Raw genomic sequence first — 15,162 nt, forward strand, 5'->3', positions numbered from 1 at the left:
CAGTGAGAGACTGAAGTATAACAACTGGGTCTTTTTGTTCAGGCTAAACCTGCTCCCTGGAGCCAATTCCACTTTTTACAATGCTTTCTGTTGCCACTGAAATATCTAACAATAGATGTGAGGAGGGAGGCATGCTTGGCTCTGTGCCCTGTGCTGTCCCCTAAGTCCACCTGTGCACCTTTCAGGGAGCACCCAGCCCAAGCACATACACCTCTGTCTCCCAGCCAACTCCACAGGAGCAGGGCCTAACTTACCACACGCAGTGCAAGTAGGGAAAGTGGAAGGAGGACAACAGCTCACAGAAGGCTCGGTCACTGATCCAGCAGAAGAGGGCAAGGGTCCACCAGAGGCCCGAGAAGAGGCCCAGTTTAAACACACGGACATTGTCACACCTGTGGGAGGGGAGGCAGAGAGCAACTTGCCATCAGTCCTGGTTTCTACCTACCTTGCTGGCCACTTCTCCCCTGTCTTCCTGACTGGTTCCTCTCATCACCATGAGTTCTGGCACTAGAGTTCCTACCCAACATACAGTCGCTCTGCAGTCTTATCTATGTGAACGTCAGCTGTGCACACATGGCTCCCAAGCCATTCCCCCACTGGCTACCCCTTTGCTCAAGCCACAGCTGGATCTGTGCTGTTCCTCAAACATCTCAGGCCTTATCCTGAGTAGGACCTTGGCATGGCTTTCCCTCTGCCAGGGTGCTCTTTCCCCAGATATCCACCATCTTCGTGTCCTCACTGAAACATCACTTAGTACCCCTTTCCTGATCTATTATTTTTAATAATAGCACAGTTTTAATAATTGCCACAGCTGTCACCCCAATAAGCAACCTTCTCTCTGCCCTCCTTCCCTCCTTTAATTTTCCCTGTAGTGGTTATGTCCCCGCTGATACCCACTGTTTTATTATCTATTTGTTCACAGTCTGTGTGCCCCACTAATGTATTCACTGCTATGTCCCCAGCACCTGGAACAGCACTAGACACAGGGAAGCCTCTTAATATTAGGTGAATGAAGGAATGAGTTCTTAACACTGGGACAAAATGTTCTGAAACAAATCCTAACAGTTCATAGCAAATGTCAATGGTTTTTTTCTTTCCTTGTTATGGAATTACTCCTACAGCGGGTAATTTCGTTTCTGGGGAGGAATGCCCAGAGACATTAATTTCCCTCAGGGTCTCATTCTGTCAGTGTATCACTCCTGGGTCAGTCAAGGTCTCTTAGGGGGCCCAGAGTCCAGTGCAACAACTGCAACCAAGGAAAAGCTTAATTCATATTTGTTGAACAAATAGGAGCTGGCAAAAACCTGATTTGTGGGCTGGGCACCAGTGGTTCACACCTGTAATCCTAGCTACTCAGGAGGCAGAGATCAGGAGGATTACAGTTCAAAGCCAGCCCAGGCAAACAGTATGCAAAGACCCTATCTGGAAGAAACCTTTCACAAAAAACATGGGCTGGTGGAGCGGCTCAAAGTGTAGGACCTGAAGTTCAAATCCCAGTACTACAAGAAAAAAAAAATCTGATTTGCTAGTGTCTTTCCCAGTTGCCTCATAGAAACAAAAGCAAAAACTTCAGTGAAAGTAGGGCAAGAGAGCAGATTAAAAAGACCTGCTTAAAAAACAAGCCAACATACCCTCTTGGGGGTGGGAAGGCGCTAAATGTGTCCTTTGAAAACTGTTTTGAAAGAACAATTCAGAGGTCCACAGTGTAGAGAAACTAGTTAGTCAGCTTTCTGTTGTTCTGACAAGATACCTGAGCTAAGCACCTTAAGAGGAGGAAAGACTAATTTTGGCTCATGGGTTCAGAGGTTTCAGGCCCTGGTCATTTGGCACTCCTGCCTTTGAACGTGTGGCAAGGCAGGGAGCACAAGGCAAAGCAAAGCTGCATATGTCCTGGTGGTCAAGGAGCAGAGACAGACGGGAGCTGCTGGGGCACCACGTTCCCCCTCAAGGGCATTATCCTATATGACCTAATTCCCTTCCATGAGACCCCCACATCCTAAAGGTTCTACCACTGCCCAATCGTGCCTCAGGCCAGCAACCAAGCTTGCAGCACTGGAGGCATTTGAAATACAAACTTATGTCAGACCCCAATCCTACCCAGTGACTAAAACAAAGAAGTAAACAATTTCCATTTTCCCCTTCTCTTCACCATATTCTACCGGGAAAAACCTGGTTTCCAAGCACTGTTTCCTCTTCCAAGAGCTATTCCCGTGGGTGCAGCTTCTCTTCTGGACTCAACCTTATCTCTTGAATAGGAAATGTCAGAGGAGTCTGACACTCTAGCACCCTCTAATGGCGATGTCTTCCTATTGCAGTCTTTCATGGTGTACTGCCATTTTCCTTCACAACACTTATCACAAGTTAAAATTAAGTATTTAGGGAAGCAGGTAAAAGAGAATGAATAATGGAGGGGGTGAATTCAACTGTGATATATTGTTAGAACTTTTGTAGCTGTCACATTGCACCCCCAGTACAATAATAAAAATAAATAAAAACAAAATTATGTATTCATTTGTGTAACTATTTGCATAATATTCAAAAAACTAACAATAATAAGAACTATACCTGTTTTATTCACCAGTGTATACTCAGTATCAAATAAATTCTTGCTGAATGAATAGACAGAATTATGAAATACAAGGACAATTTAATTGGACTCTAGTGAGTTAGGCAGAAAAAAAATACAGGTCTAGTAGTGCACACCTTGTAATCCCAACATTCTGGAAGTTAAGGCAGGAAGATCACAAGTTCAAGGCCAGCCTGTGCTACACAAGGAAGCATTGTTAAAAAAAATTTAGAACAGTAACAATATGGATTGGGTATCAAATCCTCAAGAGTCCATGAAGAAGGCAAAATAAATAGGCCCATTGCCTTTCATTTTAAAAACGTAAATTAAAACTGACAAGAATTAATATCAACAAATACACAGACAATTAGACCGGTCCAAGAGGCTCCAAGAACATGGATGGAATTAAATGTAGAAAATTTGGCTTCAGGAACTAAGTACAGTCTACTGGAGATGTGGCGGGGGGGGGGGGTTGACAATGAGAGCAGAATGTCAGGCAATTGTCACAATGAGGGCCAGGACAGAGCAAGACTGGCATGCAGCAGCAGGAGTAAAGTCCACACAGAGTGAGAGGCCCAGGTCGTTCATCAGTGTCCAGAAGGAACAGGTCCTGCTAGGAAATGGCCAGGCTCACTTGCACTTGGGGCTTGCCCAAACCTGGGCTCTGTTAGGTTTTAGTCACATTTTTAGAATGTGTATCAAAATATCAATGTGTAGTTAGGTTTAAACAACAAACACACAACAAAAATATATACAATAGGTTCCTACTTCAGGGTAAAAAAAAATCTGAGAGGAATGTCTACTATTTTTCTCTTATTGATCCTTTATTGCATTGTTGAGGTTTTTCTTAACAGTAAAATTACTCTTCTAATTAGAAAAAAAGTATATTTTAAAATATTTTAAATGCAGCTGAGTTTTTTGGCAACATGACTTAGTATCACAAGTTTCGGTAAATGTCAGGTCATGACCCCAAATCAGAATAAACTTTCATTTTCCCATAGTGTGAGGAAGGTTCAGGAAGGACAAAGAAACTGTGAGAAGCCTAGATATACACTTTAGGAGTGAAGACTAAAGAGAAACAGAAAGCTAAAAAGCAGACCTTCCTCCATACTCCCTGCACAAAGGCAGGGGTCATGAAAATATTTGGTTTAGACGTTACACACTACACTGAGGACAAACAGGGAAGATGCCAGAAGGAAATGCACACAGCGACAAGGGCACCCTCTTGTCTGGGAATTTTATCAATGCAAGAGAAAAAAAACCATCTTTCCTTTTCCTTGCTAGGACAAAGCTGTGAACAGAGAAACCTCCTCCCTGCCCAGGCAGGGTCAACGTCAAGCATATGTTGAATAAAACAGCAACACAAATAACTTTCTAATTATGGTTGGGATGAGTGCTATACAGGAGATGACAGCAGTGAACCAAGCAGGAAGTCAGGAGGGGGGTGTGTGAGCCGGAGCCCAGGGGCTGGAGGGAGCTGACCCACCTAAAAACACGGAAGACAGAACGGCTGTGGACAGTTGTAAGGGAGCATCATGTGGACCAGGCAGGGACATGTCAAGGATGTGACATGATGCTAGATAAGTGTAATGTATAATGCTACAGAAAAATGTAACCAGAGAAGGAAGAGGGAGCCACGTTTTCGGCTTGAGCACCTGGGTAAAAGACACTCCTACTTACTGTTGCTGGAGGTGTTAGGAAGATTCATGAACCAGCTGGGTACCAGTGGCTCACGCCCTTAATCATAGCTCCTCAGGAGGCAGAGATCAGGAGGATTGTGGGTTGAAGCCAGCCTAGGCAAACAGTACGTAAGACCTTATCTCAGAAAAAAAACCCCATCACAAAAAACACGGGCTGGTGGAGTAGTTCAAGGTGTAGGCCCTGAGTTCAAACCCTAGTACTGCAAAAAAAATAAAGCTCCATGAACCATCGGTAGGAAAGCAGGTAAGAAGCCTGGTGTTGGAAGCCTATGACACGTGGAATTGGAAGTCACATAGGCAACTAGACAGACACTGGCAGAGTCAAAGGAAGGGCTGGATTAGAGACATAAATTTAGAAGTCATCTGCATAGGCACAGTGTTAAAGCCACAGAAGGAGGTGACTCTTTCAAGAGGAAATACTGAAGAAGAGCATGTCTTAGTCTGTTCAGGCTGCTATAATGAAACACCAGGGACTGAGCGGCTTATAAACAACAAACAGTTACTTCTCACAGTTCTGGAGGCTAGGAAATCCAAGATCAAGGCACCTTCGGGTGCAGTGTCTAATGAGGCCCTCATGCTCCCAGATGGCGCCCTCCCACTGTACCCTCCCATGGGCCTCCTTCACAAAGGCACTAATCCCATTCATGTGGCCTCCTCCTAGTCCCCACCTCCTAATACTGTCACCTTGGTGATTAGGTTTCAATATATAAATTTGGGGGCACACAAACATTCCGACCATAGCAAGCAGACAGCACAAGGGATCTCTGTGTGCAAAAGCTGTGTGGAAAAGGTGTCTACAGGAACGACTGGAAACAAGAAGGCTGCAGGCTCACAGGAGCCACCCGAAAGGACAGGTTGAGGGTGATGGGAAGAGGGTTCATTGTGCAAACCACCTGAGAGAATGACACAGTGATAGGACTGAACAATGATCACTGGATGAGCAATATACCAAGAGGGGCTCGGGACATAAAGTGGGGACAAAACCAGCCCAGAGTGGCTTGAAGAGTAATGAGAAGTGATGTGAGGGACGGAGACAGCTTAGAAAGAAGTTTGGCTGTGATGCCACAAGGAACAGAGGGCGCTGTTGGAGATGAATGTGGACAGAGTCCAGGCTGGGGGCTGGAGAATGGGAAAGACCAGTGTGTTTGGAGGCTGATGGGAAGGACTCATTAAGAGAGGGAGAGATGACACAACAGACAACTCACAGGACTGACGTGTGTACAGGAGAGTGGAGGGGAAAATCGAAAGGGACCCAAGATGGAAGGGAGGACCCGTCCTTTGACACCACAAAGTACTAATGTGACCATGACAGCACATTAGCTGGAGCAATGGCTAGCTTTTCCAAGGCAGATTTTTTTGGGGTGGGGACTAAGGCTGGGATTTGAACTCAGGGCTTGGTGCTTACAAAGCAGTCACTCTACTGCTTGAGCCACGCCTCCAGTCCGTTTTACTCTGGTTATTTTAGAGATGGGGTCTCAAGAACTATTTGCCCAGCCTGGCCTTGACCCTCAATCCTCCCGATTTCAGCCTCGCAAATAGCTGCGATTATAGGTGTGAGCCACTGGCACCTAGCTCCAAGATAATAGATTTTAAGCATGGAACAGAAATTGCTTATTTTGTAATTATTTACAAAGATTATAATAATCTGCCCTAACCACTTGTCTCCCCCATTTACTGTGTTAGGTCTTATGAACTTAAAATATTTTCCCTTTTCTTAAGCTATGTTTTAAACAAAATTATAGTCTAAAACATGTTGTTAAACCGACATGGTAGTACACACCTGTAATCTCAGCACTACAGAGGCTGAGGCAAGGGATCAAAACTTTGAAGCCAGATAGAATCAGTAGGGCGGGTTCTTGAGGGTTTCTTTATAGCTTTATAAAGGTGTATTTCACATTCTATCAAATTCACCCATTTAAAGTGTGCTGCTCAGTGTACTTTAATACATTCGGGGTTGTTATGGGCTGGCAGAGTGGCTCAAGTGGTAGCAAGCTTAGCAAGCAAGCACAAGGCCCCAAATGCCATCTCCAGTACCACAAAAGACAGAGTTGTTCACCTGTTAAGGCAGTCTAGTTTTGTAATTTTTCCAAAGCTCCAAACAGAAGGCTCGCTATATCCTCACACACCAGTTCCAGGTAACCAGGCTTTTGAGATTTTTAAATCCACTGGTACCCACACTCCCATCCTAGACTTCCCAAATCAAAAACACTGAACTTGCAAATGCACTTCCTGCCTGATTCCTGGGAGTCTCCTGGAAAACCGCAGGCACTCAGTAAAGATGCAATAAGCACTGTACAGCAAGTGAGTAACAAAGCTTATGCCATATGTAAAGAAGTAGAAAGTGAAATGTACTTATTTATTGGTGCTGAATCAAACCCAAGACCCCTCACATGTTTTGTTTTGTTTTGTTTTGTTTTGTTTTACAGTCCTTAGAAACCAGGCATGGGCTGGGATGTGGCTCAAGTGGTAGAGTGCCTGCCTAGAAGCCAGGCACAGTGGCTCATGCCTGTAATCCCAGCTATGCAGGAGACAGATATCAGAAGGATGGAGGTTCAAGGCCAGCCCACAAAAAAAGTTAACGAGATTCTCATCTCAATAAACAAGCCTAGTGTGGTGGTTCATGTCTATAATCCCAGCTACAAAGACAGTATAGGTAGGAGTAACATAGTCTGAAGCTGTCCTGAACAAAAATGTGAGCCCTTATCTGAATAATAACCTAAAGCAAAAAGGACTGGTGGAGTGGCCAAGTGGTAGAGCACCTGTCTAGCAGGTGTAAGGCCCTGAGTTCAAACTCCAGTACCACAAAAAAAAAAAATAGAGACTACGGACTGAACACTTTGTTATTTACTCGGTTATCTGGTTTTCTGCTCACAGGACTCACTGTCATAGTTATTCTTCTAGGACTAACTTTTGCCTGTTTATAAAACAGCCCCTGTCCTTAAAGGCTACTCAGAAAAGCCAACTGAAGGAGACCTGACAACATCCTTCAGCTGCCAGTCAGTAAGTTGAAAAACCTCTCCAGCCACCTCTGACCTTGACTGTGACTGCTGATGATCAAAACAACCCTGGAAAGCAAATCAATTGGAAATAAATGTATATCTCCTCTGTAAATAAGGAAGAGGGAAAACTGACTTAACACATGACACAGAGCAGCTATCACACCAAGGGAAACAGATTAAGGCTGAAATGAATTAATATACTTGCTAGGTGTGGTGGTACATGCTTGTAATCCCAGTCCTTGGGAGGCAGAGCAGGAAGATTGCAAGTTAGAGGCCAGCCTGGGGCTATGTAGAGAGAGTTCAAGGCCAGCCTGAGTTTGTTTCAAAAAAAAACATAAACCTTTCACACCTGTATTCCTGACTACCCACGAGGCAGAGATCAAGGACATGGTTCAAAGCCAGCCCTGGTAAATTGACCCTGTCTCAAAAAACCCATCACCAATAAGTGTTTGTGGAGTGCTCAAGTGGTAGAGTACCTGCGTAGAAGTGTGAGGTCTTGAGTTCAAACCCCAGTGCTGAGAAAAGAAAAGAGAGAGAGAGAGAGAGAGAGAGAGAGAGAGAGACAATGTCATAACAATGAGGAAAGCATGAGTTAAAATGCATTCTTGAAGTGACTGGGAGAATAACTCAAATGTTAAATATTAAAATAAGGGCAGTGCTTATGTGTATTTCAGGAGTGGCTGGAAGACAGTTGTGAATGGAAGACGTTTCTGGGTGTCAGCCTGAACTCTGGGTATACAACTCCTCAAAGGAAAATGCTTCCGCTAGTAAACAAAGCTCTTGGCGACACTGAGCCTCAGAGAAAGTGTCCCCATCAACAGTCTGCAGAAAGTTTCCGTTTCCTTATGTGGAGAAACTGATTTTCCCTGACCCCTCCTCTCCTTCCTCTGCAGGAACGGCCTCCTTAGGACTTCTCTATTCTCCTTATTCCCATCGCATGGACAAATAATCTATTCTCCTTTCTACAGAAGTTAGTGTAGAGCTGGGTGAAGGCACTGAGATATTCCTGATGAGTAGCTTTTGTTCCCCAAGATCCACTAAACAGCAGCTTCTTCTGAAAGTGAGTCAGCCACACATGAACCAAACCTGTTCCAATCTGTCACTCACACAAGCTGGAGGGCAGCAGGGGCCCAGAGCTGAGTGCTCCCATCACAGGGACAAGCCTGATGGGTGACAGGAATGATGGCACCCACCTCTTCAGCTCCGCGATGAGCAGCGCAGTGCATGGAACCCCCAGGGTCATCAAAGAGATGTTGTTGATGGCGGGCTTGACAAACGCCAGGCATGTCGTGACTGCAGACAGGACGCAGACCACTGCCTTGAACCTACCCCTGAAGCAGTGGGAGCAAAAGCGAATCCGTTATGAAAGCTTGCTTGTTTGCTTACTGTATCGACTGCTATTCGTGCACTAACACCAAGAGTCTAAAGAGTCACACCCCCTGGCCCAGAAGTTCTGCTTGTAGGAATCTGCTCTTAGGAAAGAATCAGAGAGTTTCAAAATATTCCACCATGAGGATGGCAAAACCTGAGCCAACCTAAGTTTGTGGGGGTGAGATAGTGATAATCGCCTCCCTGTATTTTCTGTATTTTTTCAGATGAACAACAGCAGGGTCTGACAAACACTTTCTGCAAACGGTCAGATAGTACTTTAGGTGCTGGGAGTCTAAGGTTTCTGGACCATGGCTACTCATCTCCACCATGGTAGAAGATAAATGAATGAATGGGTATTGTGTACCAATAAAACGACGTGCAAAAACAGGACCCATCAGGTCCACGGCACATAGTCTGCCAACCCCGGCTCCACCAGGTGAACACACATGACTGTTCTTTTAAATATAAGAAAAGCAGAGGCCCAGGTGCCTGTAATCCTAGTTACTAAAGAGACAGACATCAGAAGGATTCTGGTTCAAAGCCAGCCTGAGCAAATAGTTCGAGAGACCCGATCTCAAAAAAACCCAACACAAAAAAGACCTAACAGAATGGCTCAAATGATAAAATACCTGCCTAGTAGGCATGAGACCCTGAGTTCAAACCCCGTGCTACCAAAAAAAAAAAAAGGAAAAAAGAAAAAAGCAGAGACCATTAATAAAGTATAAGACTTTCTAGTTCAAAAGAAAAAAATGTCCTATCTGTCCAGCACACAAAACTAGAAGTTTTGTGAAAAAATTCTAATAGTATCAATATCTACTGATAACTTACAATTCTATCAAGCACTAGAATTTGTCTTGACAAATTTCTGAAAAATCACTGCCACTCTGCTCACACTCTTCAGTGGAGGTCATTTCAGTAGAAAGTGCCAGAGTGGCGACGTGAGCCTGGACACACTCCTTCTCTCCTGGGGACTCCATTTTCCAATCTATAAAGAGAAAAAGCCTGGGCTAGATCTCTAAGGCCTCATCCTTGACTTCAATCGAGGAGCACATGATTTTCCTGAAGTTTCTGTTATTCCTCATTTGCAGGATTTGCTTTGGCCATGAGCCCTGGAACAGGTCACTGTTAGGAAACTAATTTGAATGAAATCCTATTATAAAGAAATCAAAGGGCACTGAACCTTCAAAATACAAATTTGTCTCTTAAATAGGAATGTTATTTATCATTAAGGCACAGGAAATCATTATCGAGCTGCCAGCTTTCTGACTGGAATGAGCAGGCACTGGAGCTATGAACTTCCAGCAGAGGAAAAAGGATAACAGGAAAGGATCCAGGCCGCAAATCCCCAGGAGAAAGAATTGCCTCCTAGCCTTGGCCACTTTCCTCAGCTTCTGCCTGCTGCAGCCTGACAGTGACAACCCATGGCCACGACGCGCAGCCCTGGGGACCCACAACAACTCTGTCACTGGGTCTAAGGCTCTGACATGGCAAGGCTCTTAGGCCTTTTGGGCGGTTTGTTGCTACTCCATTCTCTCTCCTTTCTTTCTTTAATGTCATTTACATGTATTTCTTCACCTTCCCACCAAACCCCTTTGTCCATTCGTTTTCTGCGCACGTTTCACCTTTTTGTCTCTTTAGACTACATTCTAAACTTTTTTCCTTTATTTATTTAGTTATTTTCTTTTTTGGTGGCACTGGGGTTTGAACTTAAGAGTCTCACACTTGTTGGGCAGGTGCTCTTACTGCTCGAGCCACTCCACCAGCCCTCTTTTCTTTTTTAAAAAAATATTTTACGTATTTATTTTTCCATTGGATAAACATATAATCAGAAATTTCCAACACCTATTACTTCCTTATACCCCCTGATTTAGGATTCAGGCTAGGTTAGAAAGACAGCTAGAATGATTAAAAGCACAAGAGTTTTGGGTGGTCAGATGTGTGTTCGAATCTTGTCCCCACTCTTTAGTAACAGCGGGACCTTTGGCAATAATGTCACTCTTCATAAAGCACCAGCACCCATGACATTCTTGTGAACATTAGTGCACTTCACACAGTGCCTGCCACATGTTATATGCTAATAAAATCTATTATTACAATCTTCTGTACCATGGTTTTGAGAGCAAATACTATCTTAGTGATAATATTATGACTGGCACTGTCATAGTCTCAGGGACAATCATACTGAGCTGGTGTTGCAGTCCCCAAAGGGTCCATATGGCACTGCCAAGTAGTTGAAAGGCACATGCTTGCTTTTAGGAACCTATCCACAATCACCCCACCACACCCACACGCACAGGCACCTGCACACTGGATCCAGAGGGCGTGGAGGAATGTGCTGGCCGACAAGGACATCCTGTGAACACATAACTCTGCAACCAGCAGAAGTAAACAGAGGTCACCCGACCAGCAGAAAGCCAACCAGCACAGCATGCCCACGGTACAAGAAAGCTAGAAATTTCCAGGAATTAGGGGCCCTGACAGGGTGTTTTCTAAATTTTGATGACAGGCAACCCCTCCCACACTCTCTGGTCCTGTTTTCAACTTTCTAGCCAATATGGTCTCACGCTGGAACACACGTCAGGGAACCCTTAGTAGCCCTTCTTCCCATATTCTCCAACCAAAATCTAGTAACCCAATGTCATTATAATAATATTCTAGTAATAAACCCTGCTCCAGCTGCTATCAGAACCACCAGATCATTCCATCTCTCTGAAAAAAGACACTGAAAAAAGAAACTCACCCCACCCAAGCACCTCAAGGCTAGGAAGATGATTTCAAGTAGGTCCCAAATATTAGCCTGTCAGAACTGTAATAGCTCCACAGTGAACCCCTATAAAGCAGGGGTTTCCAAAACAAACAAAAAAAATGGAGGGGTTTTCAACCTTTGTCAGGCCCTACTGTGCCCCTTCTATTATGGCTTTTTATTTTGTTTTGTTTTTATGTTTTTGTTTTTGGTAGCAGTGGGGTTTGAACCCAAGGCCTCATGCTTGCTGGGCAGGTGTTCTACCACTTGAGCCGCTCTGCCAGCCGAGTGTGTCCCCTTTTTTAAGACATAATTGGCAGTGTACCTTTACTCTGCTGAAATGAAATGGAATTTGTGGATGATAAAATCTGCTATCCTTGTGACCACCAAGAACATGCCCACAAACTTCCCAGATGGCCCTAAACAGACGGAAATGTCCCTGGTTAGGATTCACTACTTTAAACTACATGTTAGGACCAGAACATAACCCATCAGAACAGCCAGCCCTTGGTGTTCACACACTTGGTGCCTGGAGACAGCTCACAGGTTAGTCCAACCAGTTGTTTTATAAATGAGGAACGAAGGCCCAGAGAATTTTAGATATTGGCCCTATATCACCCAGCAAGTGTACTAGGATGTGTGCATCCCAGCTGCTTCCTTGCATTCGAGATTCAAAACATGAAGTTGGTCTTTTTATTATTACTATTATTTTGGGGGTGGTACTGAGGTTTGAAGTCAGGGCCTTGAGCTTGCTAGGCAAGTATTCTACCATCTGATCCATTCTACCAGCCCTGAAGTGGGTTTTAAAGTGAGGGCCATCCTTAGATTTTGTAGAAACACATCAGAATAAATGATTTAGGAAGTAAATGCAATTGGCCTATAACCATACATCTCAAAACAAAAACATCTAAAAATTATTAATGATCATCAATAGCTGAGTGTATGTCCTGAAGATTCCTAGGCCATTCGAAGCAACACAAAAGGAAGTCTTTTTTTTTAACCCACCAGTCATACCCTAGTGACATAATGAAATTAATAATTTCTCTACTGAACTAGATATCCTTATCTTCTACACACTTGTCTAGCTTAGCTGTTCATGATAACTTCTAGCACCAATGAGTCCTTATTCTGTATGAAGCACCATACTATCTCTCTCTCTCCTCTCTCTCTCTCTCTCTCTCTCTCTCTCTCTCTCTCTCTCTCTCTCTCTCTCTCTCTCTCTCTCTCTTTCTCCCTTGTCCCCTCCTTCACCCCCCAGAAGTGCTGGGTATCAAAGTCAGGCATCCCACATGCTAGGTAAGCACTTTACCACTGAGCTATAACCCCCAACACCACTCTCATTTATTTCTGATCCCACAAGGTAGCTATTTTCATTATTTCTACCATACATATAAGCAATGGAAGTCCCAGAGCTTTTGAAAAAAAAAAGTGGATTGTGATTCAAAGTCTGTCTGATCCAACTCAGTTAGCCACCCTACTTATTCTACTTTCTCTTCGCCACAAACCTCACACTGGAACTACTCTTAATATGTGTTAGTAATATTCTAAAGAAGTCTAGATCACCAAAATAAAATAAAATAAAATAAATGCAGGTGTGAGATAAATGTTAACATCTAGTAAGTTCAGGCAGCCTCATCAGACAATCCTTGATCTACAGAAAGCCTGGTATTGATATGAATTCTTAAATCTAACGAGCTGCTTGCATCACAGAACTGCCAACCATCCCATGTCATATGAAACCCACACAAGGAGGTTTCACTTCTTACCTTCCCCATCACTAGAAAATTGAAGGACAGACAGGGTGAGATTCTTATTACTTTTCCCTTAACATGTAGCATTTTTTCTTTGCTCATTAAAATTCTCAATGCCCATTCTCTCCCTCAATTTGAAATCCTAAGCAGAACTCTTCTCTCTGAGCCATTGGTAGCAATGAGAGCTAACTGACTGAGAACTGACCATGGTGCTTTAGTACAGTGCTAAGTGCTCTGCAGAATCATCTCGAATAACCCTGGGGTGAGTATTATTATTTACCCAAGTTTACAGGTGAGATAGAGTGATACAGTGGATAAGCTCTGTGTAAAGCTAGAATTCAATCCCAGGCTCCAGAGCAAGGTGGTCTTCAAGGACTCTCCCCACACTGAGGACAAAGCAGTCAATCTTCACATCTTGCCCAGGGAAATGCTGCAGGGTGCTAGTGACAGAAAAGTCTCAGACATCTCCTTCTCAAATATTTTTCATCATTAAGGTTGGTAAATGAAGAAGAACTGTCCCAGAATGCATTATTCACATATTTCTCTGTAGAACACTGCTTTATCAAAATATATACAGAATATGGATAGTCTAAAAATATATCATGACAACATTCTCCCACTCCTACTTCCAAGAAACAAGAAAGGGAAAAGGTTTTCTATAATTAACACAATAAAATCTGTCACTAAGAATTTCAAACCAGGCCTCCAGAAGGCCACAAACAAATAAATAAGGCTTTATTCCCTTTGCTTCACTTTCTCACTTGGATCCAAGGACTTGAAAGAGGAGTTCTAAGGGAAAGTGATTCCTTAGCTCTCAACTTAACACACACCAGGCTCAGAGAAAGGACAGAGGTGACTGGTTGGCCCATGGCAAGATGGCAGGAAAAGCCAAAAGCCAAATGGTTTGCTTTTCAGACAGAGTCAAAAAGTCCCTGCCTGCAAAACTACCTCAGGACACTACATCATGCTCTCCACCTCTACCTAGCCTTCTCCCAAAGCTGAGCAGGATACCAAAGAGCAAGACTAGAAACTGCAGATGCCCCAAAGCAATCTGGCCACATTTCAAAGCTTACTTTCTGAGGCTAGGGGTGTAGCTCAGCAGTACAGCACACACACAGCACGTACAAGTCCCTGGTTTCAGTCCCCAGCACAAAAAAAGAAAAACTAAAGCATACTTCTTCTGCTACTTAAAAGGCCTCGGCAAGACAGAGAACCATGAACTTGTCTCATTCTTGTTTTTTGACAAATAACTTTCTTAGGGGAATTTATATTTGACAGGTGAAACTCAGAGATAAAACTATTTAATCAAATAGTACAAAGACTGTATAGTTAATCTATGAAAAGTCTGTTTTCTCCCTACCTCATTTAAACATAACATTTTCATATTAAAAACAAAATTAACATATGCTCCTTGTGGAAAAAAAAAAAAAAGAAAAGCCTCAACCAGTTCAGATTAAAGATAGAAGTGGGGCTGGCAGAGCAGCTCAAGTAGTAGAGTGCCTGCATGAGGCCCTGAGTTCAAACCCCAATGCCACCAAAACAATTTTTTAAAAGTCAATGGCAGCAGGTTGGTGTCCTCATCCTCCCAGGCAAGTTTGTGCACGTACAAACACATTCAAAAAGAGTTGAGGTCATTAATTCTAAAACTAGTACATCACACACATACACAATTCTACCATGTGCTCTTTGTAGCTAGTATTTTTTTTGCAGCTAGTTTTTTTTTTTTTTTTCAGACACTCCTCCACCTCAGGCCCATGAGAACAGCTTTCGTCTTTTTTTGTTTTGCAGTACTGGGGGTTGAACTCACGGCCTCACACTTGCTAGGCAACTGTTCTCCCACCTGAGCCATGTCCCCAGCCCTGCCTGGGTCTCTAGGAGTGCATAGTTCTCCCTCCTTTTCAAAGTACTAGAAACACTGTCATGAATTCTTTTCATGTTTGCTTCATTGTATCCATATTTTTAAACCATTTATCTATATTCTGTATATATTTTGATAAAACAGTGTCCAGCAGAGAAATATGTGAGTAATGAG

At 43.5% G+C, this 15,162-nt stretch overlaps 1 protein-coding gene across 5 annotated transcripts in view; it reads right to left on the minus strand.

Moving 5' to 3' along the window:
- Acer2 (alkaline ceramidase 2) overlaps positions 1-15,162 on the minus strand; it is a 55,550-nt gene that overhangs the window by 30,370 nt on the left and 10,018 nt on the right. For 4 of the 5 annotated variants that reach the window (XR_012440428.1, XR_012440427.1, XM_074051730.1 and 1 more), the window contains exons 4-5: positions 8,459-8,596; positions 255-392 (exon numbers count right to left, since the gene is read on the minus strand). Coding sequence is in view for 3 of the 5 variants with exons in the window: in XM_074051730.1 (XP_073907831.1) it covers positions 255-392; positions 8,459-8,596 (276 nt within the window). In the remaining 2 variants the exon portion in view is untranslated. The remainder of the gene's footprint in view (positions 1-254; positions 393-8,458; positions 8,597-15,162) is intronic. The other variant, XM_020182415.2, reaches the window with a different exon arrangement.

This window comes from Castor canadensis, chromosome 13 (genome assembly GCF_047511655.1).
Source record: "Castor canadensis chromosome 13, mCasCan1.hap1v2, whole genome shotgun sequence".
NCBI classification, from domain to species: domain Eukaryota; kingdom Metazoa; phylum Chordata; class Mammalia; order Rodentia; family Castoridae; genus Castor; species Castor canadensis.